The following is a 25102-nucleotide window of genomic DNA, read 5'->3' as shown; positions in this document are numbered from 1 at the left end:
TCTCACAATCAGAAGAAAACACTTGTAAATCACATTTTTTGCCATTTTATTTCACAACAATTAATCACGGAAATGTCCAGTTGCTATCTCCCATTATCAGCGTTATTACTGATGCTGAAAGCTCGCCTCCACGTGACATTTCCCTCAGCACCTTTGCGTGTATTGTCTCTTTTTGCCCTTATGACAAGGACACGAAGTAGATACCACTCCACGTTTTTGCAGACGAGGACCCCAAGGCCCAGTGTTTGAATTGGACCCAGGTTGTAAAACTTAAGCTACAAACTGGGCTCTTTCCCACCTCTATAACTCTTCTTCGTGCTGGTGTCTTCATCAAAGACCGGTGTGCCCATCACCGAACTGTGTTTTCTCTAAAATCCAGTCCACATACTCAGCAACTTTGGTGTAGACACCTGGATATTCTCTGCGGGCACAGCCTTCACCCCAACTGGTGATGCCCACCAAATGCCAGATTCCGTTGTGTTTACAAACTAAGGGACCGCCCGAATCTCCCTGCGTCACAGTGGGTGGAAAAATAAAATAATAGGAAAAATGACAGATTTGCCTTTAAAATTCTGTAGTCACACTGTGCACAGCACACACATACAGTTCCCTATAGTTCTTCAGGTGTCTTACGTTCCTCACTAGCTACATGATGAAAATAATGTAATTCAATAATGCATGGCTGCATTTTCTGTTTAGTGCAACAAGGAAATGTTGACATCATAATCTCAATGCCAAATAAATCTAATGCTCTAACATTTTAGTACAATTATTATATGTATAATGATGCTCCCTTAAATATAGTATGCTTCTGCACAGATTGTAGTATATATAAATATAATAAAATTATATATATATATATATATATATATATATATATATTCAAAGGTTACTTAAGAAATTGTCGGATTATTTGGTTCTGAATTTTTAAAGAAAAATATAATGAAATATACTATGGAGAATATGTTTTGCGGTTGATTTTCTCAAGCAGACCACTGTGTGTTTTTTCATAGTTGAACGTATTACCTTACAGGCATCTTTCCCTCCTTCTTTATAGCCAGCACAGATCATCTGTTTGGTTACTTCATAATCTCTATATGCTTTCTGGCATTCTTCATTGGGTACCAAAGGAATATTTGCCTTTTGCAGGGTATTTTGGATTTCCCCTACGAGGTAACCAATATGAAACTTCAGAAGGAGGAAATACAATGAGTCTGAAAATACTGAAGTCTTAAAGCAAATCAGAATAATGACCTTTTCATTAAGGACATTTCTTTAGGTAAAAATAGGGTGAAAAAGTAGAGTTAATCACACCAACAGAGAGAGAGAGTAAAAGAGAAAGAAATTGAGAAACAGAGAGCACGCTCCCTGTACTGGTCTCTGCTGTGCGATGTTAGGACAACCCCAGCACCTCAGGCCAACCAAGACTTTGCTTCCAGACTCTCTGTCATCCTCTCATCTCAAAAGAAATTTCTCAGAAATTCCATCTTATCACCTCCAACCCCAAAGCTGAAAGTCCTTGCTGTTCTTATTTTATATATTCAACATGATCGTTTTAAAATATATGATTTTGGGGGAAAAAACCACCAAATCTCTGGCAACAGAGGAGTATTTTGTTCTTCGAGTAAATGCATGTATTTCCCATGGAGAACAATTTATTTACAAATGATTAAATCTCCACCAGTGTCCAGGTTCCCCTTGAGCATACGCTGGGACCTCTCCTTGTTTAGTCGAGGTTACTCTTAAAATTTCTTCCTGTTTTAAGATATTAGTCAAAAACTTGAAAAATTTGAATTCATTGAATAAAGGACTACATCAGGAAAGAAGGAAAGAGCTTGACAAGTTTAAATATGTAAAGAATAATGCAAATATTATTCCTTATAGCGTCTATCAGGAACAAAATTTTGGAAAGGGAGAATATTCTCTTTCCTGGGAAATTCAAAGGCAATTGAGATGCACCAACTACCCACGAGCAGGGTTCTTAAACTGGGGTCCTCGGAAAGAATGCACTTGCTCTATAAACTTAGATAGGAAAATACATCCTTATTTTAACCAATCTCCAACGGAAGTCTAACACTACCTTCAGTTATAAATGCAGGCAATAAAAATGGGAGCATTAGCAGTGTTGATGACTTTGCCATCAGTAGAGAGCACAGATATTTTTGCCTCACAGTCGTGATATTTTCACATGACAGTTGTGCCAATAACTGAAAATATCAGCTGTGCTCACCACAATTTCAAAATTATGGTAGTTACTTGAAAAACTTGCTATTTAACATATTAATAAACTCATCTGTTACCATATCACATCTTTTAAAAGTATTTTGATAACTCTAATATAATTTTTTTATATGTGTTTTCCTTAAGTGCTTAAAAGAACCATTACAGAAGTGGCTCACCAGCTTCATTACCTTGCGGAAGGATGCATGTAACAACAACAACAACAACGAAAAGATTTAGAGCCTTCCAGAAAGAGAGATGGTGTGCCCGCCCATACTCCTGGCCCTTAGTATCAGGGCAGAACAATAGCATTGAGAGATGGGAACATTATTAATAGTGAGGACAGGATAGGCTTGAGTGGTCTAGTTAGCACTATATGGGACCAGTCCTTTATATGAAGTCAAACAAGTGATCTTTATTATTAAGTATGATGCTTAAAAGTTTACCTTATAAATTTTTCCAGACCCAAGCAAAAATACATCTCAAGAATCACTGAGTAAATATTTGAGAACGGATAGTTTGGAAAGGTCATGAATTTGGAGAAAATTTCAGACAGAGGCCAGTTAAACTGATTCACTCCATATACTTTAACATAAAAGACTTGTTTTAAGAACAACATTTAAAATGTCGGCTGTACCTTTTTCTTTTGTGAAGCCCCATCCAGTTACCCAGCAGTTTGTATAAATTGTATTTGTATCAGCTTTGGAAGGTAGGCATATTGGTTTTTGGAATTCTGAAAGGTAATTTTGAGATTAGAGTTTGGTTATATAAACTTATGGATATCGACCAAAAATACACTTTCCTTTTCCCATATTCTCTTTCTGTAGAGTAGCACCAAGAAGAATGACCCTTTTGCTTTCTGCTCAGTTGTGAAGGTCAATGATTCAAGAAAATTTCTCATCAGACTCATTTTCACATGACATTTTTGGTGTCAAATTTTCTGGATTAAATCTTAAAACTCAGAATATAAATTTCTGTCAAAAGCATTTAGAAGTTCATGTGTTTCGCCATGTGTGTGATACTTTTAATAGTAATAACAGAGTGTTTCCGCTGTTACAGGCACTATTTTAAGTGCTGTTTAAGTGCTTTAACTTTTTAACTGGCAATTTTTATAACAAACCAACAGGTGACTGTCATGCTCATTTTACAGATGAGGAAATTCAAGGTGCAAAAAGGTAAAAGCAACTTGCTGAGGTCATGGAATCGTTACTGGACACAGTGGGCATTCACCAACTGTGGCACATTGTACCACAGAGGCCACATCTCCCACCACCACACTACCGGCTTCCCAGAGTTCCTGCTGCATCCGTGTCTCCACTCAAGTTAGACCTGGGAATTAGTATCTGGCCCTACTTGCCTCTTCATATATTCCTAATACGCCCAAAGCAATAGTCACCCTGCTATTCTTGTCAAAAGGAGCCGTGCTTCCCAAACGGCCCAGACGTTCACCATGTGTATTATTTCAATCATGTATATGCAGTTCTATTCCTACCTGAAGAAACCACTTACTATTTCTTACCCCTTAAGTAGAAGAGATTTCTCCAAGTCACAGGTGTTGTCTCCCTTGGCAATTCCTCACCTTGCCCCCAACCCTACCGAGCAGAAAAGGACAGTCTCTCCGTATTCTGCCCTCTCGTTCAAATTGATGTGAAAATTTAAACCGCTGAACTCAGCCGTATAGCTTCTCCTTGAATAGGCTACGTACCTGTATAATTCAAAGGAGTCTTCAGTTTTATTAAAGCAATATCATGACCACTGCTATCTAAGATTTTGTAATTTTGGTGAATAATAAGCTCTTTTATTTGTGAGAAAGGTGTTTCTTTTGTTATCTCTTGCAGATTTAAAATGCCACTATAAATGCGCCAAACATTCGACAAGGGAAGCCTAGAAGGGAAAAATAAAGACCTATTTGAAACCGGAAAGACCAGCCTTTCATATTGGCCCATTTTCCTTTCTACTTTACTTTTTGAAAATAGTACTTTTCTGGGAAGAAAACACTACATACGGTGTATTTTCACTCACCTCATTTCTCTTGCTCACAATTTGTTATCACCACTAGCAGCAGTACTGAATCTCTGAAGGTTTAGTTAAAAGCACTGAAAATGTACATTTATGTAGTTATTTTATGTTACTGTAAGGAAAAATAAAAGAATGTTGCTGTCCCAAGTCAGAGAGAAACCAGTTGGGAGAGACTCACAATTTATTATGGGAACATCCTGCCCAGTTCAGCAAACCTGAAAACAATTGTTTCCATGAAATCCAGAATTGTCAAGAGGTCAGACTGATCTTACACAAGCCCCCCTCATTGGGCAAATTAGGGGCGCTTCAGTGTTATTTAGAAGTTCTCTATCTAGGGCACCTGGGTGGCTCCATCGATGAAGCGTCTGCCTGAGGCTCAGGTCATGATCCCCGGGTGCTGGGATCGAGTCTTATGTGGGGCTCCCAGCTTGGCGGGGAGTCTGCTTCCCCTCTGACCCTGCCCCCTCTTGTGTTCTCTGTCTCAAATAAATAAATTCAATCTTTAAAAAAGAATAAAAATTAATAAAAGTTCTCTGTCTAGGCCAAAAAATAAAACCAGAATATAATAAAATATAAAAATACATATAAAAATCAAATAATAAAATATCTATATCTTGAGAAGTATGAAAATTTAATTTTTTAAAGATTTTATTTATTTATTTATTTGGGAGAGGGAGAGAGTACTAATGGGTGGAGGAGCAGAGGGACGAGCTGACTCCCCGCTGAGTGCAGAGCCAGATGCCTAACTCAATCCCGGGACCCTGAGATCATGACCTGAGCCAAAGTCAGATGCTTAGCCATTGAGCCACCCAGGTACCCCTAAATTAATTTTTTAAAATATGAATACATACAAAGTAAATCTAAAATTATGTCTATAGCAAAATCTTGTGGTAAAGATTTGGACATTTTTATCATCATTGAGAAGTGCAAGATAGAGTTTCATAAAACTCTAGAGAAAATCATGCAGATAGGGGCAAAGTGGTTTTCTTTCAAATCAGTGTTTCCATGTATATTATCTCTTACAACTCAACAACACTGAGCCTTCAAGAATGAAAATTCTTAATATAAATTGGTGCAGCTGCTGTGGAAAACAATATGGAGGTTCCTCAAAAATTTAAAAATAGAACTACCTAAGATCCAGCAATTCCATTTCTGGGTACATAGTCGAAGAAAATGAAAATACGTCCTTGAGAGATATCTGCACCCCCCTGCTCACAGCAGCATTATGTATAATAGGCAGGACATAGAAACAACCTAAGTGCTCCTCAATGGATGACTGGATAAAGAAAATGTGGTATAATATATAGTGTCTATGTATATACACACACATAATATATACATACATATACATGTACTATATAATGCATATATGTATATAAGCATGTGTGTGATGGAATATTATTCAGCCATAAAAAGAAGGAAATCCTGCAATTTGCAACAACATGGCTGAGACTTGAAGGTATTATGCTAAATGAAATAATCAGACAGAGAAAGACAAATGCTGTATGTTTTCACTGTATGTGGAACCTAAAAAACTGAACTCGTAGACACAGAGAACAGACTGGTGGTGGCCAGGGGAGCGTCGCGGCAGGAGAGAGTGAAGGGTACAAACTTCCAGTTGTAACATGAATTAGTTCTGGGACCTAATGTGCAGCAGGGCGACTACACTTAACAATATCTGAAATATTTGAAAGTTGCTAAGAGTGTGAATCTTGCAAGTTCTCACCACATACACAAAAAAGTAATTCTGTGTGGTGATGGACCTATGGATGTCTTAACTAACCTTATTATGGTAATCATTTTGCAATGCATGTACATGTGAAATCATTACATTATACACCGTAAATGTATGCAATGTTATATATCAGTTATACCTCAATAAAGCTGGCAAAAAAGATGAAAATTCTTGGTCCCAAATTGGGGTGCATTTATAAAAAGGGGACCCACTATTCCCTTTCCCCGGGTCTTTCCTTCCCGGTCAATAGCTGTCCTCTTAGCGATGCCATGTGTAGCGAGCCACTAACTGGAGATCCCAGGCAGGGATGCGGCAACCAGGAAGGAGCCTTGTCTGCCCAGCCGTGCCCCCGACTCTGGTGTATTTCAGCCAGATGCTCAACCCTGACCCATGGCACCCAGAGCCCTACCCTTTTATCTAGTCAGGGCAAAAGGGAGAATTTTATGAAAACAAAAAACTTTCTGAGAGAGACCAAGTATCTTCTATTTCAGGGCTATTAGTATTTCTTGGTATTCCTATGCTTTGTCTGTTTCTACGTTTCTTATGTAATCAGAGCTTACTTTTTTGTAATTTTTATGCTCCAGGTATAGTGCTAAGGACTTCAAGTGTGTCACTTAACCTTTTAATAACCTCATGAATTAGATATCATTATTATTCATATTTCACAGCTAGGAAAATAAAGCTAAGAGAGATGGACAAATCACCCAAGGTTGCTCATACCTCTAGTAAGTGACAGAGCTGTGACTCAAGCCCTGTTCTAACTACAAAGTCTAAGTGTTTTAGAAATATTGTATCAGATTTTATTCACTAAAGTATATAGGGTAATAAATTCACATTTTTGCTTTCACTATTAGTATTATTTAGTACATTTGTGACTTGAAGAGCTGAAAGTAAAATCTCTATGGGCCTGGAAATTAAGTCTTCGAAGAGTACATTTGGGGAGTGGCGGACGGGGATGGCGGCAGGTGGGGCATTTTTCCTTATTCTTTAAAGCAGGAGCGACATCCCCTGGGAGTGTCCATGCTGCGAACAGGCCACACTGTGTTCTGCTGGGTCAGATCATTCAGTGCTCAGACAGGCCCTATGAGGTGTTCAACATTTTGAATACCAGCCCCGCTCTAAAATGTCTTTTTTCAAAAAATAAACTTTGATTAATACACTGACACAATGATCGAGACATTGATCATAGATTCTTCAAAACAAAAAGGCAAGTTAAGACCCTGGAGAAGACGCATCCAGAACTTACCCATCAAAGCAATGGGCGGCAGTTAGGACCCACTGGTGTCCGATGATTGACCCTCCGCACAGGTGGCTCTGATCTTTGAGCTTCACCTGCAGGCTGACTTGCCAGGGCCACTCTCCCCAAGAAGAGTTGGTTCCGCCAACAATGCGTGTGTTTATTTTTGTTGTGCAGACTGAAAAGAAAGTCTTGACATTAACGGCTGGGATTCGAGGTGAGTCAGAGTTCACCTCAGCCAAGGAAAGCAAAATACGTAATTCCATTGTCCAAGACTAAGCAAGCTATCAAGACGACACAGACGTCCCTTTACAGTTCCATGAAGAAGTGAGGCTTACTCACCAGAACCGTCCCCACTTCTACACAACCTCAAAGAATAACCAGAGCTCGCGTGCGTCCCATACGTAATCCTAGTTGGGGAACCGTCCGAAGATAATCGTAAGGAACACTTGCACCTAGACAAAATGATCGGTATGAAGATTAACCCTTCACAGAGGGAGATAATTCATGAAATCATCTTGCTGAGCAGCTTTGAAAAATAAATTTTCACTAACTTCTCTCCTCTACAGTCTTCTGGGCGTAAAGAATAAGTAAAAAACTGACAGCGAATCATCTTTGTACAAGTCTCTTGGCAAACATTCACTCCTTCAACAAAGGTCACGTTCAGTTCTTCCCCTTCAAAATCAACTTCTGAGTAAATTTTGGAATGACAGGGCTCTGTGAATTAGAGACATGAAAAGACAGAAAATGAAAAGAGCAATAAAGCACACTTACCCAAGTTTTTGGTACTGAGGACTGTTTCGTTGCTCTTACTTGTGAGAAGATCATAAGTGCATCAGACTGTATGTACTATTATTATTGAGCCACATTACCAGGCAAGGCTTTGCAGGTTAAAAGGCTATATCCAGATACGGCGTTTTCCTGAGGAGTAGGGGAACTTGGTGTCCCGCTTTTGGAAGTCTTAAGAAAGCAAACATTTCTATTAAAAAAAAAAAAAAAGCAAAAGAGAGAGAAACACAACTGCATTAAAGGCAAACATAAAAGCACTTCGTATTTTGAAAATCACCTCTGCAAATTTTATTCCTCTGAGAAACTCTTTCAAACTAAAGCAGACCACAGGACTCTAATAAATCACAGAGATTAAATGTAAACCAAGCCACATCTCCCTCTGAAGAAAACTGATAGGCACAGATAACCTGGAAAGAGGAGAATGGCAAAGTTCCACTTTTTCACTGAGAAGAAAAAGAAAAAGAAAAAAAAGAGCCACGACCAAATTCGGGGGGTTTCTGCTGCTATGCTATTGAGTAACTATGCACCCTTCTCTTAGCTCCACCTTTGCACAGAAGGAAAAGGGCAGGTTATCAGAGGGTAAAGAGGTCAATCAGGATAAACAGCGCTCTAGTTTCTAAAACACAGGACTTAGAGACAACATTAATGGACATGCTGCCAGTGAGGGGTTACTTTAAGTTAATAAGACAAAACACTAAGATCAGTAGGAAAGGTATCTGATCCTTTTCTTCCATGGATCCAGTGCTATGTTTCAGGAAGAGAAGGTAGGTGGAAAAGTTGGCTAAGCTCTTAACTAATCTACACCTGGCAGGAAAGCACCTACTTAACCTGTGGCTTTAAGTGCTCTGAGGGGAATGAACAAAAGTTTTCAAAAACTCAAACCATAAAATTACAGTGACGACAGGACAGCAGCAAATGTTACCCGGTCTTACCTCTGTGGTTGTAGATGCCACGCCTTTGTGTAGAACGTAAAGAAGAGGCAGTTGGGATGGTAGGTGCAAATGGTTTGACATACAAAAGCATCTGGGGTGACAGCTCTGGCGACGTCCACATCTGAAAATGCGAGGTGCTGGAAAATGTCCATGCGGCAACCTGTGAACTCACAGATGACACTCGAGTGACTGGTCCTTTGTCATCGTAACTAAGGAGAGCATGGCTGTTATTGATAGCACCAGTCATGCTATGTGAGAAAAAGTGTGTGTTAAAATACCCTCAGACTTGTTGTTTGCCATTTGGAAGAAGGAAAAATTGGTCTAAATCTGATAAGAGATAGGTTCCTACGTCAGAGAAATGAAATACCTCAATCTATGCTCTCAGCTCCAACCCGACCCATGCAAAATGTTTAGGTTACTTAGCATATGCTCAGATTTTCTTTCTATTACCTGACCCTGAATTCCAGATTTAGGAGATAAGGTTTTGTGTTACTTTTTCCTGGATATTATGAAAAAGATTTTAATAAAAGCAGATTAACAAAAATATCAGGTAACTAACAAAAATGCCATGTGCCCGTTGAAATTAGAACAGGAGAAAGCCCACTTTCATTATCTGTATATAATCTTATTTTTTAAAAGATTTTATTTATTTCTGAAAGAAAGAGAGAGGGGAGGGACAAGCAGACTCCATGCTGAGTGCCAAGCCTGACATGGGGCTTGATCTCAGGACCCTGAGATCATGACCTGAGCCGAAACCAAGAGTTGAATGCTTAACCAACTGAGCCACCCACGCCCCTAATCTTATGTCTTAATTACACTTTCATTTGTGTTCATATTATTTACTCAGTTTAATCAATTTGATGACATAAATTTTATTAAAAATATGGAATGATAGCAATTATAGGAAGGACAAAAAGAGTCCAAATTTAAATGAACATAGTTGCTTCAAGATAAAGTTCCTCCCGTGACATAATATCTACATAGGGGCAGTCTAGGAAATTAGGCCTCGACTATTTAAATCTTTCTAAAACAAAACAAAACAAAACCCCAAAATACACACAGACTCTGGAAGCTGGAAGAGAATTTATGGGTCACCATATCCCCTGAAGGATGTCCCTCACAAGTTGTTTACCTTTTACTAAGATGTTTATAGTGATGAGGAGCTCCCTACATCATGACAAGGCACCAATTCTTTTCTGGACCATTCTAGGTGTGAGGAATGTTTGCCCTATTTTCTTCATGGTAGCATTTACCTTGACCTGCCTAATGGAACGACACAGATTAATCCCTTCTCCTAGGACAGGCTTCTATAAAAAATAAATAAAATAAAATAAAATAAAATAAAATAAAATAAAATAAAATAAAATTAAATTAAATTAAATTAAATTAAAACAGTCATCCTGATATTCTCTGGTTAAATGCCTGTCCCTCTAGCCACTTTGTGTTTTCCATGACTTGTAGCTATCTTACTCTCCTGGTTACCCCCTTTCAACATGCTCGGGGTTGACCATTGCTACATACAAAATACACAGCACAGAGCTGTATACAATGTTTCGGTCACTACCTGACCCACCCAGATGACAAAAACACAGGAGCTATCTTGTTAAGAAGACTTTTTTTTTTAAAGCAAGTTTTTTGGTTTCATTTGTTTTGTTTTGTTTTATCAAAAGTACTACAGGATGTGCGTGGGAACAGCAGAGGAAGGACCTCTGAAAACCCTCTCCTCCAAAGAAGTAATGGGAGAATGGGCAAAATTGTCAAAATCAATGTTTCCAGGACTCTAGAAATTAATCAAAATTAATCAAATTACAACAGCCCGGAGAGTACTTATTCAAGAAAAACAGCTGAATCTCTGTAAGGACAGTGAGTTTTGTGGGGTTTTAACTTGCCCTTTTCCTGTTCTCCTCTCCCCAGCTCCACGGAAGCCTTGAAAACAGCCCCACAATCATGCTGGAAACCAGCAAATAGTCTAGCAGCCCGAGAGGGGGGAGAGTGGGTTTGGGGCTACTCCAACGTTCCATCCCCAGCCCCAGTTAAACACCATTATTTGACCTGTCCGGAAATTCTCAGGAAAATTTCACTCACAAGAATTGAGTTTATTTGACATGACTCAGAGTTTTCTTCAGTATTAACCGCTTTTTCCGGGCAAATGTTTGTCAAGAATAAAGAAACAAACAAACAAAAAGTGCCAATTATGTAACATTGCAGCTTCCTAGGCCAACAGTAATAGCAGGAGCAAACAACAAGCTGACAAAATTCTTAAAAGGAAAACGAAGGGAAAGAGGGGGGTGGTGAGAATCTTTGACATATGCCTGGGAATCTAGAAGGCCATATGCAAGGACAGGGCTCGATGCATCACCAGGGCCGTGCACGTGTCCGTGAAAGATCTGAGAAAGTCCGAAGCTCTCAGGCTGGCTGATGTCGTGCCCTGGGTCGGCAGAAAGCAAAGCGAAGGCCAAAGCAAAGTTGCGAAATGCCCGTCCGCACATTGACAGCGTGCCCAACACTCCCAAAAAGCCCCTCGGCAAAGGCTGGCAAACATACTAGTTCCAGGCATGTCAGGAATCTCTGCGTAATCATTAGCTAACTACTAAGGAAAGCAAGTGGAGACAGCTGCGGCCACACACTACAAACAATACGTCCAGAAACAGTTCGGGAAGTCACCCAACAAATGGCAACAAGAAAAGGCAGACTCTGGGGAAGGAGGGATCTGGTTTCCAGGGCTACCATATGCCATTATTTAAAAGGTCTAAATTTTTACAAAAAATTACAGGCCGTGCAAAGAAACAAGTGTGGCCCCTACACAGACAAAAAAAAAAAAAAAAAAAAAAAAAAAAAAAAGGCAGTCAGTACAAATCTTTGCTGAGAAAGTACCAACATCCTCGTTTACTATACAGAGACTTTAAGTTGGCTCTTTTAAATATGTTCAAAGAACTAAAGGAAACCACATCTAAAAAACTAAAGAAAAATGTGAAAACATTGTCTTGACACATAAAATATATCAGTAAGAGATAGAAATTATACTTTTAAAAAAGAACGGAGTACGAATGTTAAAAATTAATTAATCAGTAAATTAGAACCAGAAATCTGGCACCCACCACGCAGGGGGTGAGCGGGAGCAGAAAGGAAACAAACGGGAAAAGAGAAGCCCTGTTGCCCGCTTCCCAGTCTCCCCCAGGGGCCCCTCGCCCAGCAACTATGTAGTAACATCTTATCACTAACACTAATTAAGTAAGGTGGAAGGTCATGATGATTTTCTGGGTAATTGCATTGAAATTACTTAAATGTCTGAAACTACAGCACTTTACTGATTCGTTGTGGTTGAGTCATTTCAAGAAATGACCGTGCGGTTTTCTCTGCAGTGTCGCTGCGCTCTTTCCTAGTGCTGTTGTAACAAAGTATCACAGCCCAGTGTCTGCAAATAACACAAATTCAGTATCTCACAGTTCTGAAGATCAGAAGTCTGAAATGGGTCTCACCGGGCTACAATCAGGATGCCGGCAGGACTTTGTTCCTTCGAGAAGCTCTGTAGGAGGACCCGTTTCCTTTCTCCATCTTGAAAGCCAGCAGCGTAACATCTTCAAAACTCTCTCTCACTATGACCTTTCTATCTTCCTCTTCCTCTTATAAGGACTCTTGTGATGATAACAGGCCCACTCAAAAATCTGGAATCCTTACCTTGACCCCCGTCTACAAAGCCCCATTTGCCATGTAATGTAACATATTCACATGCTCCAGGAATCAGAACGTGGATGGTTGGGGAGCTCTAATTCTTCCTGCTACAATCACATAGGGAAATAGTAGCCATATAATTACCAATGTCTGAGAGTGCACAGGGCTTCAGTGAGAATCCAGATGCCACATTAGTCAGCACCTTTATCCTGGTGGGCGTTCCTCCTGGACTGTGCTTTAAAAGGCAGCTGTTTCTAAATGTGAAGAAAAGAGGTTACTTCTCTTCCTAAACTGCGAGATGCATGTAGCCATCCATTTTGCACTGAAATGATCCTGGGTCAGTGGGAAACAAAGCAATCAGAACAATGACTTTGATACTGAGTGGGTCCGGGGTTTGTATTTTTAATCAAAGAGACATTTTTCTGCTCTGCACAGGGAAGGTTAGGGTGAGAATGGGATGGGAGACATTTTTCTACCAAACCCTCACTCCCCAACCAATAGAAATGACTCTCCTTAGCAAAATGACACCAAAACCAAGTAAATAAATAAGTAGAGTGGTTAGGTCTAAAAACTCTATTCAGTCTTCCGGGGCGGGGGGGGAGGGCGGGAGTTACAAAGAGTACAATTAAATCTTAACAGTACCATCAGAAAAAACAAACACTGTGAATGTTACTCACCGGTACTCTGCACTGTAAAATCGTTCAGTGGCGTACGTGAAAAATTGACAGCGAATGTCATTGGTGCACTTTTTTTGGCATTCTTCAACACTTTTTACCTTAGAGGCATTAAAATTAACTCCTCTCATATCAATTCCTTTATGAATGTCTCGGTAACAAGCTGTACAAATAAAATGCACAGAGAGAATTCAGTCAGTTTCCTTCCAGAAGTTTATCATCAATTAGGCAGGGTAGTTTTGAAGGATTCTATCCTGTTTTTCACAACTGCCCTTTTAATTAGGGGATTTGGTATTTTTGTTACATCACTACATTATCAAACTCGCTTGAAATAAACACATTCCAATATGCTTTATAGCACTAGCAGAGAGAGGGGTTACTTTGTTTCCAAAACTGTAAGGTATGTGTAACTATATAGGTAATATTTCACCCTGAAATTATCAATGAGCAATGGAAGACAGACAAGGCTACAATCGTGAGGGCCCTGATGATTATATTAAGGATCTGCATTATTAAACAACCTGATGTGCCCTTAACTTCTTGCATTGAGTGAAGGAGCTTCTCTATCTCTTATTTCTCAGGTTTCAACTACTCCTGTCTGATTGTGAATTTCATCTGTAAGCCCTGTCATTGCCATCTATGCGTCAAATCCTTACAAAAGGTGAAGAGTTTTGTATATTCATGATGAAACCATTTTAATTCTTGCTTTAAAATTTTGTTAGATTCCACTGAAGCATCCTTCCAGTTGAAATGTACCTTATACACAAAACAATATAGATAATTCTTTGGACAGTGAACCAAATTTATGATGTAGGCTTTTTTTAAAAAAGCACTCGGATTTGTTAGTTAGACCCTTGGATAAAAAATCCAGCAGTATAAACCATAATCTGCTGTACGTAATGTTCTACTCCTAAGAGCTTGAAAAAGCCATAAAACTAGATTTAATGGTGGGAATGACAGAAAATGTACAAACGAGTAGGAAAACAAGACATTGCGGTGGGCAGGGCCGTGGATAATTCACAGTGATTGATGTGCATAGGAATTTGTAGGTTCTAGAAGGGAAGTCTCTTTCCAATTCTGCTGTACATGAGAAAAGAAACCAGCTGAGTTGGGATGAGATACTTAACAAACTAAAAACTTTTCTTTATGATTAGTGGAAAGCTCTAAACCTACCTATAAATGTTTTAAACCAAAATTGGTCCTGAATTTAGGGACTTTATGTCCTTGGGAGCAATTATTACTTTTAATCTGAGATACTCAGGGAGAGTTAGGAGGGAACATTAAATAAGTTCTGTAAGACTAAGTTTGAGGGGAAAAAAATAACAATAACGAAGAGTACTGAGAAAAGCAAAATACTGTTCTTTAAATTTTACTAGGATAGCATATTTAAAAATAATGCTTAATTGAATGATTTACACTAAGTTGTATTAAGATATACATTTGATCTTATAACATAGGACATGTATTGGTCCTCAGGTAAACTGCATATCGGCTAAGTCAGATCCCTGTGCTCCTAACTAAGGGCTGGTTCCTGTATAAACTGCTGGTACAAAGCACGCATGTGTGTTGAGGGAGTGGTGTTAATGGGGGGAGGGAGGATAGAATACTTTAAAACATCTGAAACCCGAAACTACAAAATTAACTGTAAATAGTAAAGGTAAAATAGCAATGATGGACAGTCCCAACGTGGTTATTTCAAGTTTCTGCCAGCCCATCAGTTGAGAATCTTTTCAGCACTTCTTGTTTCAGATCAGTTATGTCAGAGAAACGGTTCACTGCCATAAGTTAGGACAGGATTAGAAATTGTTTCCCAAGACATTAGTAGCAGTAAGGGTCAGAATTTAAATTTCCTGGCCTCTTAGTCCTCACATTTTTTTCCTAAGAAGTATGATTCTCATTAGCAAGATTTACAGAGCCCAGACCTTCAATTTGGGGGCTTAATGGGGTTTCTTACCCTCTGCATTATTGACGTTTGGGACCAGAAAATCTTTGTCGGGGGCTTCCCTGTGCCTTGTGGAATGGTTAGCAACATCTCTGACCTCTATCTACCAGATGCTGGTAGCATCCCCCCAAGTGGTGACAACTAAAAATGTCTCTTGGATGAAGGACAAAATCACCCCTGGTTGAGCAGTGCGCAAATTATCTCAAGTAAAACAGGGATCTCCATGCCTTCTGTGTTCTCTTTAAGATTCTTACCTGCAATCGGGTTGGGGAAAGGGGGCAGCTATCATTTGAATGTGTATTCACTTTCTGCAAGTCTTACACTGTAGTGCTAACTCATAAGTAATAGAGGCTCCTTGAGCACAGAACTGATAAAGACGAGAGGGAGGATACATCCAATTAATAGCGCCCCCTCTCTGTTATGTCTCTGAGTGCTCCCTGCAAAAGTCCAAGGCAGTACAGAGCTTGAGCAGAAGCCATTGTAAGGTAAACCCATTATTCACTCAGATTTAGCTCAGAAATCGACAGCTTACCACTTATTTGATGACCACATTGCTTTAAGGAATGTCCAGAAATTGCACTCGTCCGTGACACTGTGGGCAGGGTTCCTGTAGCACTGTCTTTCAAGAAGCAACCAAATCTGTTTCAAAAGTACTTTCAGTTAGAAAGTAGAATAATAAACACATTGAGGAGATGTCTAACTTTTTTATACACTAATAAGTATGTCCAGGAATAAGGAAAATAATAGAGCTTCCCCGACACTTGCTGGAAAGAACACTCTTAGAGGAAATTCCATAAAATCTAACAGTCTTTGTAATATCTAACTTCAGCATTCTCTTTCTTTTTTAAAAAACACTTTTAAGTATAGAAAGTGCATCATATTAAAGAGGTAATGATTTTTCCCGTTCCTACAGTTTGGGGAATCATGTTCTCACCTGGTGATTGTTTTTACTTAAATCGGTCATGAGCGTTGGATCAGTCTATGGGGTTCAGCTCGCTTATTAACTCCTTCTAGTTCCCACTAATGGTAGACTTCGTTCTTTCATGTCAATCCTAACGGTAACCTTTCACAAGGATTCTAGAACCTAACTCAACTTCAGGTTGATGCCTCTCACACACAGTCTGGGTTTTCTGTACAAGTTTAACACATAGAATCAGGGGTGATGATCTAATTCCTAGTTTTTAAATTCAAACAGAGCTAAGGTAAAAGAAAAGACGTATGGATATGGAAATGAGAACAATAAAGACATGCTTATTCTGGATATTGATCAAAATGAAAGAAAACTATGATGAAACCATGGCTGCACTCGGTCAACTTTATGACCTAATAATATTTTTAATGACTATTTTTCTAGGGCTCTTACTTTTCCAAAATGCCAGTTAATAATATATATTTGCATATGTGTGCGTACACACACACACACTACATATACCACAGGTGCCTAACCTGATTTACTACAGGTCCATTCAGAACAGACCTTTCCCAAGATCTGGATCTTACTGAATTAATATTCTCAAAAAAATATTTGCCTTCTGCTATATTTTCTTCGGATGTGCTATCCACAAATATAATCCTGACTCAGGTTATGTTTCCTTGCTCAGGTGAAATATTCACCTGTTTTTAGACCCTTTCTTGAGACAACCAGTTAACCCAATGATTTTCAAGCATTCTCCTTGAGGCCTTGGATAGACACTGCCTCGTTTCTATGACTTTAAGTGAACGCAGCAACTGTCTGACATGCATACTGCCAGGCCCAAGACACTTTGGTTCAGTGGGCTCAACTGTTTGGATCTGAGGCTGTGGCCTAAGAATCTGCTAATATTAGACCCACTCCAGCTGATTCCAGTGAAGCTGGCCCTTGGACCCCATTTGAAAAACATAACCCTACAATATTTACACCTTGTTGCACACAACTGGTTCTATTTTGAAAAATGATTGGCTTCTCCAATAATGACATGTCAGCTTTTACCTTTTGTCTGTGTCATTAGTGGAACTTTCAGGAAGGAAACTGAAGAGCAAACACCTAGGATGGAAGGTACACATCATCTGACAGTGTTGGGCATTCGGGGTGTACATGGCGGTTAGGTCCCCTCCTCTGAAGAAGGTATTTTTGTATAGTTGAGTCAGACATCCTGTGATACGATCATTGAAAAAAAATACATTAATTTGCAATGAATGCAAATAATTATTTTGATAGAAATGTCTCTGTGTTCTGAACCTTTGTACTTTCTCTGCTAAATACCCAAAGAGCTTTACAACAGGACTTTCATGATAGAAGTAGGATAAATCCTATTAAGGTGACTGTTTGAACAAGGTATAATGCTATTTAAAGTCATTCTATGGGTACTTCTACATAAAAAACTTGGTTGATTTTTACAAAATCATAGGATAATTTGCACATAAATTATCCGCAAGAAAATACAATTCTAGCTTGGTTTCTCCCTGTGGTCTAACATGCTATGAAAATACCATGACTTAAAAATAACAGGGAGGGAGGTGCCTGGATGGCTCAGTCAGTTGGGTGTCTGCCTTCAGCTCAGGTCATGATCTCAGGGTCCTTGGATGGAGCCCCGTGTCCAGCTCCCTGCTCAGTGGGGAGTCTGCTTCTCCCTCTCCCTCTGACCCTCCCGCCTGTCTGTCCTCTGTCTCTCTCTGTCAAATAAATAAAATCTTTAAAACAAAAAATAACAGGCAGAGCGCCTGGGTGGCTTAGTTGGTTAAGCATCCAACTCTTGATCCCAGCTCAGGGCTTGATCTCAGGGTCGTGAGTTCAAGTCCTGCACTGGGCTCCACGCTGGATGTGGAGCCTACTTTAAAATAATGAATAGAATAGAATAGAATAGAATAGAATAGAATAGAATAGAATAACAGGCTTCTAGTTAAGGAATAAATAATTCATGGGAATAAAAGGCACAGCATAGGGAATATAGTCAATGATACTGTTACAGCATTGTATGGTGACGGATGATAGTTACACGTCATGAGAATAGCATAACGTATAGAGAGGTTGAATCACTATGTTGTACACCTAGAACTATTGTAACATTATGTGTCAACTATAGTAAAAAAAAAACAAAGTAAGTAGGATCTCTTTCTCAAAATCCTTTCATAACAAATAGCTGTGTAAGGGGAGCTAGAGACAGACTTTATTCTATGCCTTTAACTTTTTGTTTTTCTTTTTTTACAGAAAGAAGTTAAGTAACTGAGACTCAGGGCAGTACAGACTTGCGCAAGACCCACGTGGCTAATGAAGGTCCTAGAAGAGAAACCTACCTCTTTTCGCTCCCAATCTTGTTCCCTTTTCTAGTGTGCAATCTTAAAGGTTGCTCCTCACTTCAGTTTAATTTAAATAACCCAAGAGTTATTGGGTACTTACTAGGATCAGCACATTATTTGCTCGGTCTCTACAGGCGAATGCGAACGCGTGCGTATGCTAAATTGAAAATCCATTCTGAACGCTTTGCTGTTTGGGAATCGTTCACAGTTCTAAAGTACCGTGCATCCCACGTATTATTAGAATATTAAGTGCTACCTTTACTGTTCCATATATTAAAAGTAAACTTTAATACACGTATTTGAGTTTACCTTGAAAGAGCCGCTTTAAAGTCAGCTTCGTGAGCTTTTCCAACCCAAGCAGCACATGTGTCTGTCAGCTGTTAACCACAGGATATTCCAATGACAACTTTGTCCATCCCCTAGGACATCTATTTTTGTTTTGCCCTTCAGGGAATGGGCAACTTAGACACATATGTTTCGATAAGCACAGAAGATTAAAATTTCCTCTGCACTCTCCTCCCCTCTGGGGATTCCAGCCCTGAGCTCTGTTAGGATGACCTAACCCAGCATGGTCGCTTTTCTTCCTCTCGGAGGTGTGGCTAAGATGACGAACCCTTGGATAAGTTTCATATTTAGAAAAAGCAGAGATCTCTTCAGGGGGAAGCTTATGGGAATACAAGTTGCCAGGCGTATAGACCTAGATTTCATATACACACAAAACACTGAGTAGCTGGTCCAATGACAACGCTGGCTGCAAAGTGACCTGTGTTTTAAGTAATTGGTATATTCGGCCGATTCGTAGTTACAGAGCAGCCAGCCCCCCCCCCCCCCGTCCCAGGGCACAAACATGAGTGCAAACAATACCCTGCCTAAGCCTTTGCGAACTGCCAGGTGACTTGGCTGATGGAAAGGGGCAACTAGAAACACGCCAACTTTGGAGCAGGCTGGGAAGAAAGTCCTAATAGACATTCTTGCTCATCCTCATAAGTTGGTAATGATGATGATGGTGGTGATGGCAATAACGATGATAGACTTGTTCATATTGTATTTTAGAGTGCTTTAAAGCACTGTTACATAAGTTATCCCATAACATAAAATAATGTCACACTGCTACTGTGTCCATGGACTTGGGGCAGGTTATTTGGTCTTGTTAAAAAAAAAAAAATTACATAATCAATAAGGAGGAAAAAACCACTACATTTTTTTTAAAAATTGGATAAGGGATATGAAAAGGTAATTTATACAAGAAACACAAGCAAATAGTAAGTATACAAAAAATGGTAAGAATCGTAAATACAGGCAAGTTACAATAGCTGATGCAATTTTACTCACCAGATTAGCAAAAATTTTTAATTTTCTAAGTTACCAGTGTTGATGTACTGATTTTGGCTGCAAATGATCAAAAACCTAGTTCAAAGTGACTTTATTATAAATGGAATGTATTGGTTCAGAAGCCAGAGTACACGGCAGATTTGGCTTCAGGAATCACTGGACAGGGAACTGGGCTGATCCCATCAAGATTCAATTTGTCTTCATCCATTTGCTCTGTCCCACAGTGTTGCTGTTGCTCTCAAATTCCACACAGTGGCAAGGTGCCAGAAGCTCAGGGCTTTGTATTCTTCAACAGTTCAAGTCAATTGGAAATAATAATAAGAGCCTTATTTGTAGAAGTGTAAGCAAAGGTCTTGTTGCAGACCTTTCGCTCGGATCAGGTCACAGCGGCCAGCAGGATGTGTGCCCCTATTTACTAGTTCAGGTCTGCTTGGTCACAGCCACATAGACCCAAACCTGGAGGCAGCAGTTTCCCAAAAACAAATCAGGATATAGTTTCCAGAAAGGTGAATATATGTCAAGCCTTATAGACGACTACTGGACTTGGCCTAAGCGGGATGAATGATCACTCTTACCTGCTGGTGGAGAGGGCTAGCTGGAGAACCACCTTCTGAAAGACAACTTCATGACGTACACCACAAAACTTCCAAAATATTCACACCTTTCTATATAACATTTTTATTTTCAAAATCTTATTCTACAGAAATAAATAACTGAATGTGTGTATAAGAATGTGCACACAAAAACACTGTGACTAGGGAAGATTACTAAGCTCCAAAAATATGATATATACAAAAAGATATCCATAAATGGGAAACATAAGTTATAAAAAAGTATCTATAATTAATAACATCTTTGTTAAATGTGTAAATATACATGTATAGAAAAATATCTGAAAGACTAAAAAAAAATTTAACAGTGGCCATTTCTGTATTATAGGATTTCAGACAATAAGCAATTTCTCATTTTCTGCTTACGTGCACTAATTTTCCTAGAATGATAATTTTTTTTTTTTTTTTTTGCCAAAAAGATAAAACTGAAATGGCCATGGTCCGTACATCTCTGGCTTCCACTCCTCAGCATTCCATGGATGTAATGATCATGGCTCAAAAAGCAATCAGGCAGGGGCGTCTGGGTAGCGCAGTCATTAGGCGGCTGCCTTTGGCTCAGGGCGTGATCCTGGCATTCCAGGATCCAGTCCCACATCGGGCTCCTCTGCTGGGAGCCTGCTTTTTCCTCTCCCACTCCCCCTGCTGTGTTCCCTCTTTCACTGGCTGTCTCTGTGTCACATAAATAAATAAAATCTTTAAAAAGAAAAAAAAGCAATCAGACAAGGGGTGGGGTGGTTTAGGAGGGGAAAAACAGCCTCTTCCTGAAGAAATTATATCTCTTTACAAATGTCACCCTTACCCAAGAGGTGTTTATCTTAGCCATACATCTGAGAGGCAGGTAAATAATCATTGCGGTGTGGTCCTCTTACGGCAACACTGAATCAACCCATAACGGTGGCACAGAGAAAACTCCACTATTAATGAAAAACAGTGTCCAGAATCATCTTCATTCCCTGAAAACTTAATGGAATGGCTAGAGAGAGCAATACGTTCAAAACCTGGTGTTGAAACCAGAGCTATTCAAATGGACGATTTACTAATTTAAATTTAAACCAAATACTTTCATTTCCGAAGCAGTTCCTTAGTGGCCTAAAAGAGTAAAAATACACACCCGGTACCTATTACAACACTTGGGTTGGATCCAGACACTATAAAATCCTACACACTGAATATTCAGATGAAGTTGATGTTTAAAATGTATTGATAATAAAAATAGAAGGCTGAGTGTTTAAGATCTGCTTTGTAGAGAGTCTGCGCCAACAGCACTTTCTGCTACACACAGCCCAAAGACACTCTCACTCCCGGCCTCCCTCACCCTTGTGTGTCTAGGGCGATTCATCTGAGAAGTGGCAGTTGCCCCTGGATAGTAAAAGAATTTGTGTCCTGACTTTTGGGCCTGCCTCCTTCCCAAAGCTGTCTGTTCAATCATTTTCTCCAGGGCTGGCTTGTCTTGTTAACCACTCCTCTCCCACACCCAACTTTAGATCTTAGAAAAAAATCCACTCACCACAGGAAACCGTAGCAAAAAAGCAGGTGAGATAAGCTGCTTGCCTGAATGAAATCATCCTAAAAGAGAAAGCAACACATGCATGACCCTGCTGGTGACAGATCATATTTACCATGAACCTTCATTTAAGGTGATAGAGACCTTCTCGTAAACGTCTGCATTGCAAATCTAAGCACACAATTACCGGTACAGGGAACGAGAGATTTCTTATATTCTATGCCAGGGACTTGGCACGAGATACAAACTGAGATCTCTAGACTACTGTTGTGTTCATCACTCACTTGCAGCCGATGTTGTTGATAATTATGGGACAGGGATTGGTAAAGGGGGATTAAACAGTTGTGAAACCTTTTGATTTGCGCAAAAAGGATTGTAAGTAACAGCAATAATATTGGTCCAGAATTCCTAAGAAAAGCTCTCAAAATACCAAAGCCCATTGAAAAATTTTAAAGCAGTTGATATTCTCTTTGACTTTAAAATATCTTACGGTAAAAGATTTCATATGTAAGAATATCAATTTCTCCTACACTCTCCAAATACACCAGAAATTAGAATATATACTGATAGCTGCTCCTCAAAGTAGAATTAGGCTTAATTTAAAAAAAAAATGATTTGGAAGCAATCAGAATAATAGAAATTGTCTACCTGAGAGCACGATTGCTTCTGTGGCTCTGGAGGTGACGGTGTCTCTCGCCACTTAAAAATGGACGGTCCTCAAGCTTTCCTAACGGGTCGCTGCAGGCAGTATTTACTTGGCTCCGATATTGACTTTGGTTTTCTGCCAACAGTTTTAACTGTTTGCCCTGTCAACATATTCTATGAACATCCCACTCCCGTGTTCAGCTATTTAATATATTAACTATTTCGTGTTAGGGCCCCAAAATGCATGCCCAGATTTCCATTTTTAAAAACGTTCAAAACATTTCCCTTATTTGGAGTCATGCTGCTTAAATTCTCATTTAACTAAACTTTTCCCATTGCAAGTACCTGGATGACAATGGAGTAAGGGATGGGTGTGGGTCGCTCCTTCTGGAAGGATCTTTTGACTACCGACATCTATGGTTTTCCACATCTTCTTCAAAGAAGCATGTAACACTGAAGTGTTGAGTATGGAAGGGAATTGGAGAATGATTGGGTCCTTCTCCCATCCAATTCACAAAATGGTATATGGCAGGAGTTGACAAACCACAGTTCACAGACCAAACCTGGCCCAGTGCCTGTTTTTGTAAATAAAGTTTAATTGGAACACAGCCACGCCCATTCATGCATGTAATTGTCTATACTTGCATTCATTCTACAACTACAGAGTTAAGTAGCTGTGACAGAGAGTATGGCCTACAAAGAGGAAAAGGTTTACTATCTGGACCCTTTCAGATTAAGTCAGCCGAAACCTGCTATCTGGCACTCCTAGCAGAGTTTAGACTTCCCTGTCAGGATGCCTCATCTGGAAAAAAATATACTGGTTTTCCCAGAAATCTGTTCCTGCTCAGGGAGTTCTATTTTATTTTTATTTTTAATAAAAATCTCCTTATATACTGAAATATACCTTCTTGTGACTACTTCAATATTTTAAAATTTATTTATTTATTTATTTAGAGAGCTTGTATGTGGTGCGTGGGGCGGGGGGAGGGGAGCAGAGGAAGAAGGACAGAGAGAATCTTTAAGCAGGCTCCACGCTCAGCACAGAGCCCAATGTGGGGCTCGATCTCACCACCCTGAGATCATGACCTGAGCCAAAATCAGAGTCAGATCCTTCATTGCTTAATCGACTGAGCCACCCTGGTGCCCCCCTTCTAGCAACTTCTATCCTTCAGTCCTTGATTTATTTACTAGATCTATACAAAAGAATTTATTCTCTTTTTTGGCGTACTTTTTAAATATTTAAAGATCATAATCCCTTGCCTAGTAAATCTCCTTTGTTTTCTGACCCTCAAAATTATAGTACATCATTCTGACTAGTAAATTAGATTTTTAGGGAGTTGATTCTTATATAAATATTTTATGCATACTACTGCAATGCGGAGCAGTGTTTATTAAAAATGTAGCATAATGTTGCCACTAAATTGTTTTCTGACTGTAAAGAAGTAGCATATTTCAAATATGCCTGCTGTGCCACCTTATAGATTCAGGGTATCAGCTAGTACCCCAGCAATCGACAAAAAGAATCCTCTGCCTTGTGCAATGTAAAAGAATTTAAGTTGGGGATCTCATCTGTTACCAGCCTCCACAGAAAAAGACAATGAGTGGAACGAAGCTACCTTGCCTCCAAAGCACAGCAGAAACCGTCGACGTTGTTTCCCTAAAAGGTGAGATTACAGATTTTAACCTTTTTAAATACTTCTGTGTTCCATTTGAACTTCTCTGACAGCAAAACATAAGTTCTGTTCCAGTAATACAATAAAACTAAAAATTTCTTTTTAGAAAAATCAAGTCAGAAATAAGTTGAAAAGAGGCAGTGGTAGGCAGAATTGTAAAACGTTCCCCAAGATTTCCCAGTCTAATCCCAGGGACTGAATGCAGGCTGAGATGCCCTGTCAGTCCGTGATCATGCCGTGTTACATGACAGACATTCTGCACGTGCCATTAGGATTGCTCAAGAGTTGACTGAGAGCCAATCAAAATGGAGGTGATGTGGGGGCCTAATCCCATCACAGGGGCTCTTTAAAAGCACCGTTTTCTTCTGCCATTAGCCTAAGGAGAAGGCAGAACCCGGGTGTGAGAGGGGAGCACTTGGCTTTGACAGGGGTGGGGCCTGCAGCAAAGCCCCCCCAGTGGCCTCTAATGCTTCCAACAAATGGAATGAGCTTGGACAAGGATTCTTCCTACAAGACCCACACCCTGATTTTGGGCTTGTGAGATATCACAAGGGGAACCCAGCTAAACCCACCTACCGACCCACAGAACTCGGAAGGGTACATCAGGGTTGTTTTAAACGCTCACAGCTTGAAACCTCCACCAATCCCCAAGGGGACAACTCTGAGTGGACCCCGCTTGGGTCAATCAACTTAAGTCAAGAGAACAACACGGCCTAAGAACACGGCATCGTCAGCTAGAACTGCATATTGACCGTACATGTGTTGGGGAAGCAAAAAGGTGAGAAACGGAAGATAAAGGGGGGAGGTATTTATCATGGGATAGTTCCAAAGATAAAGAGGG

At 39.7% G+C, this 25102-nt stretch overlaps 1 protein-coding gene across 1 annotated transcript; it reads right to left on the bottom strand.

The window, feature by feature from the left end:
* Nucleotides 1–29: 29 nt before the first annotated feature.
* Nucleotides 30–23528, bottom strand: KLKB1 (kallikrein B1). The gene is made up of 15 exons (XM_026508644.4): nt 22592–23528; nt 21947–22005; nt 17190–17352; nt 15753–15859; nt 13282–13441; nt 12749–12858; nt 8933–9092; nt 8084–8190; nt 7766–7928; nt 7554–7666; nt 7221–7389; nt 3926–4104; nt 2858–2953; nt 1027–1166; nt 30–510 (listed from the first exon to the last, which is right to left on the bottom strand). The coding sequence occupies exons 2-15, from the start codon at nt 22002–22004 to the stop codon at nt 331–333; spliced, it is 1905 nt and encodes a 634-aa protein (XP_026364429.2). The 5' UTR covers nt 22005; nt 22592–23528; the 3' UTR covers nt 30–330.
* Nucleotides 23529–25102: the final 1574 nt, after the last annotated feature.

Source organism: Ursus arctos, unplaced genomic scaffold (assembly GCF_023065955.2).
Source record: "Ursus arctos isolate Adak ecotype North America unplaced genomic scaffold, UrsArc2.0 scaffold_27, whole genome shotgun sequence".
NCBI lineage: Eukaryota > Metazoa > Chordata > Mammalia > Carnivora > Ursidae > Ursus > Ursus arctos.
Note: the sequence above shows the minus strand (reverse complement) of the source record. Positions and strands in the feature narration are given on the sequence as shown.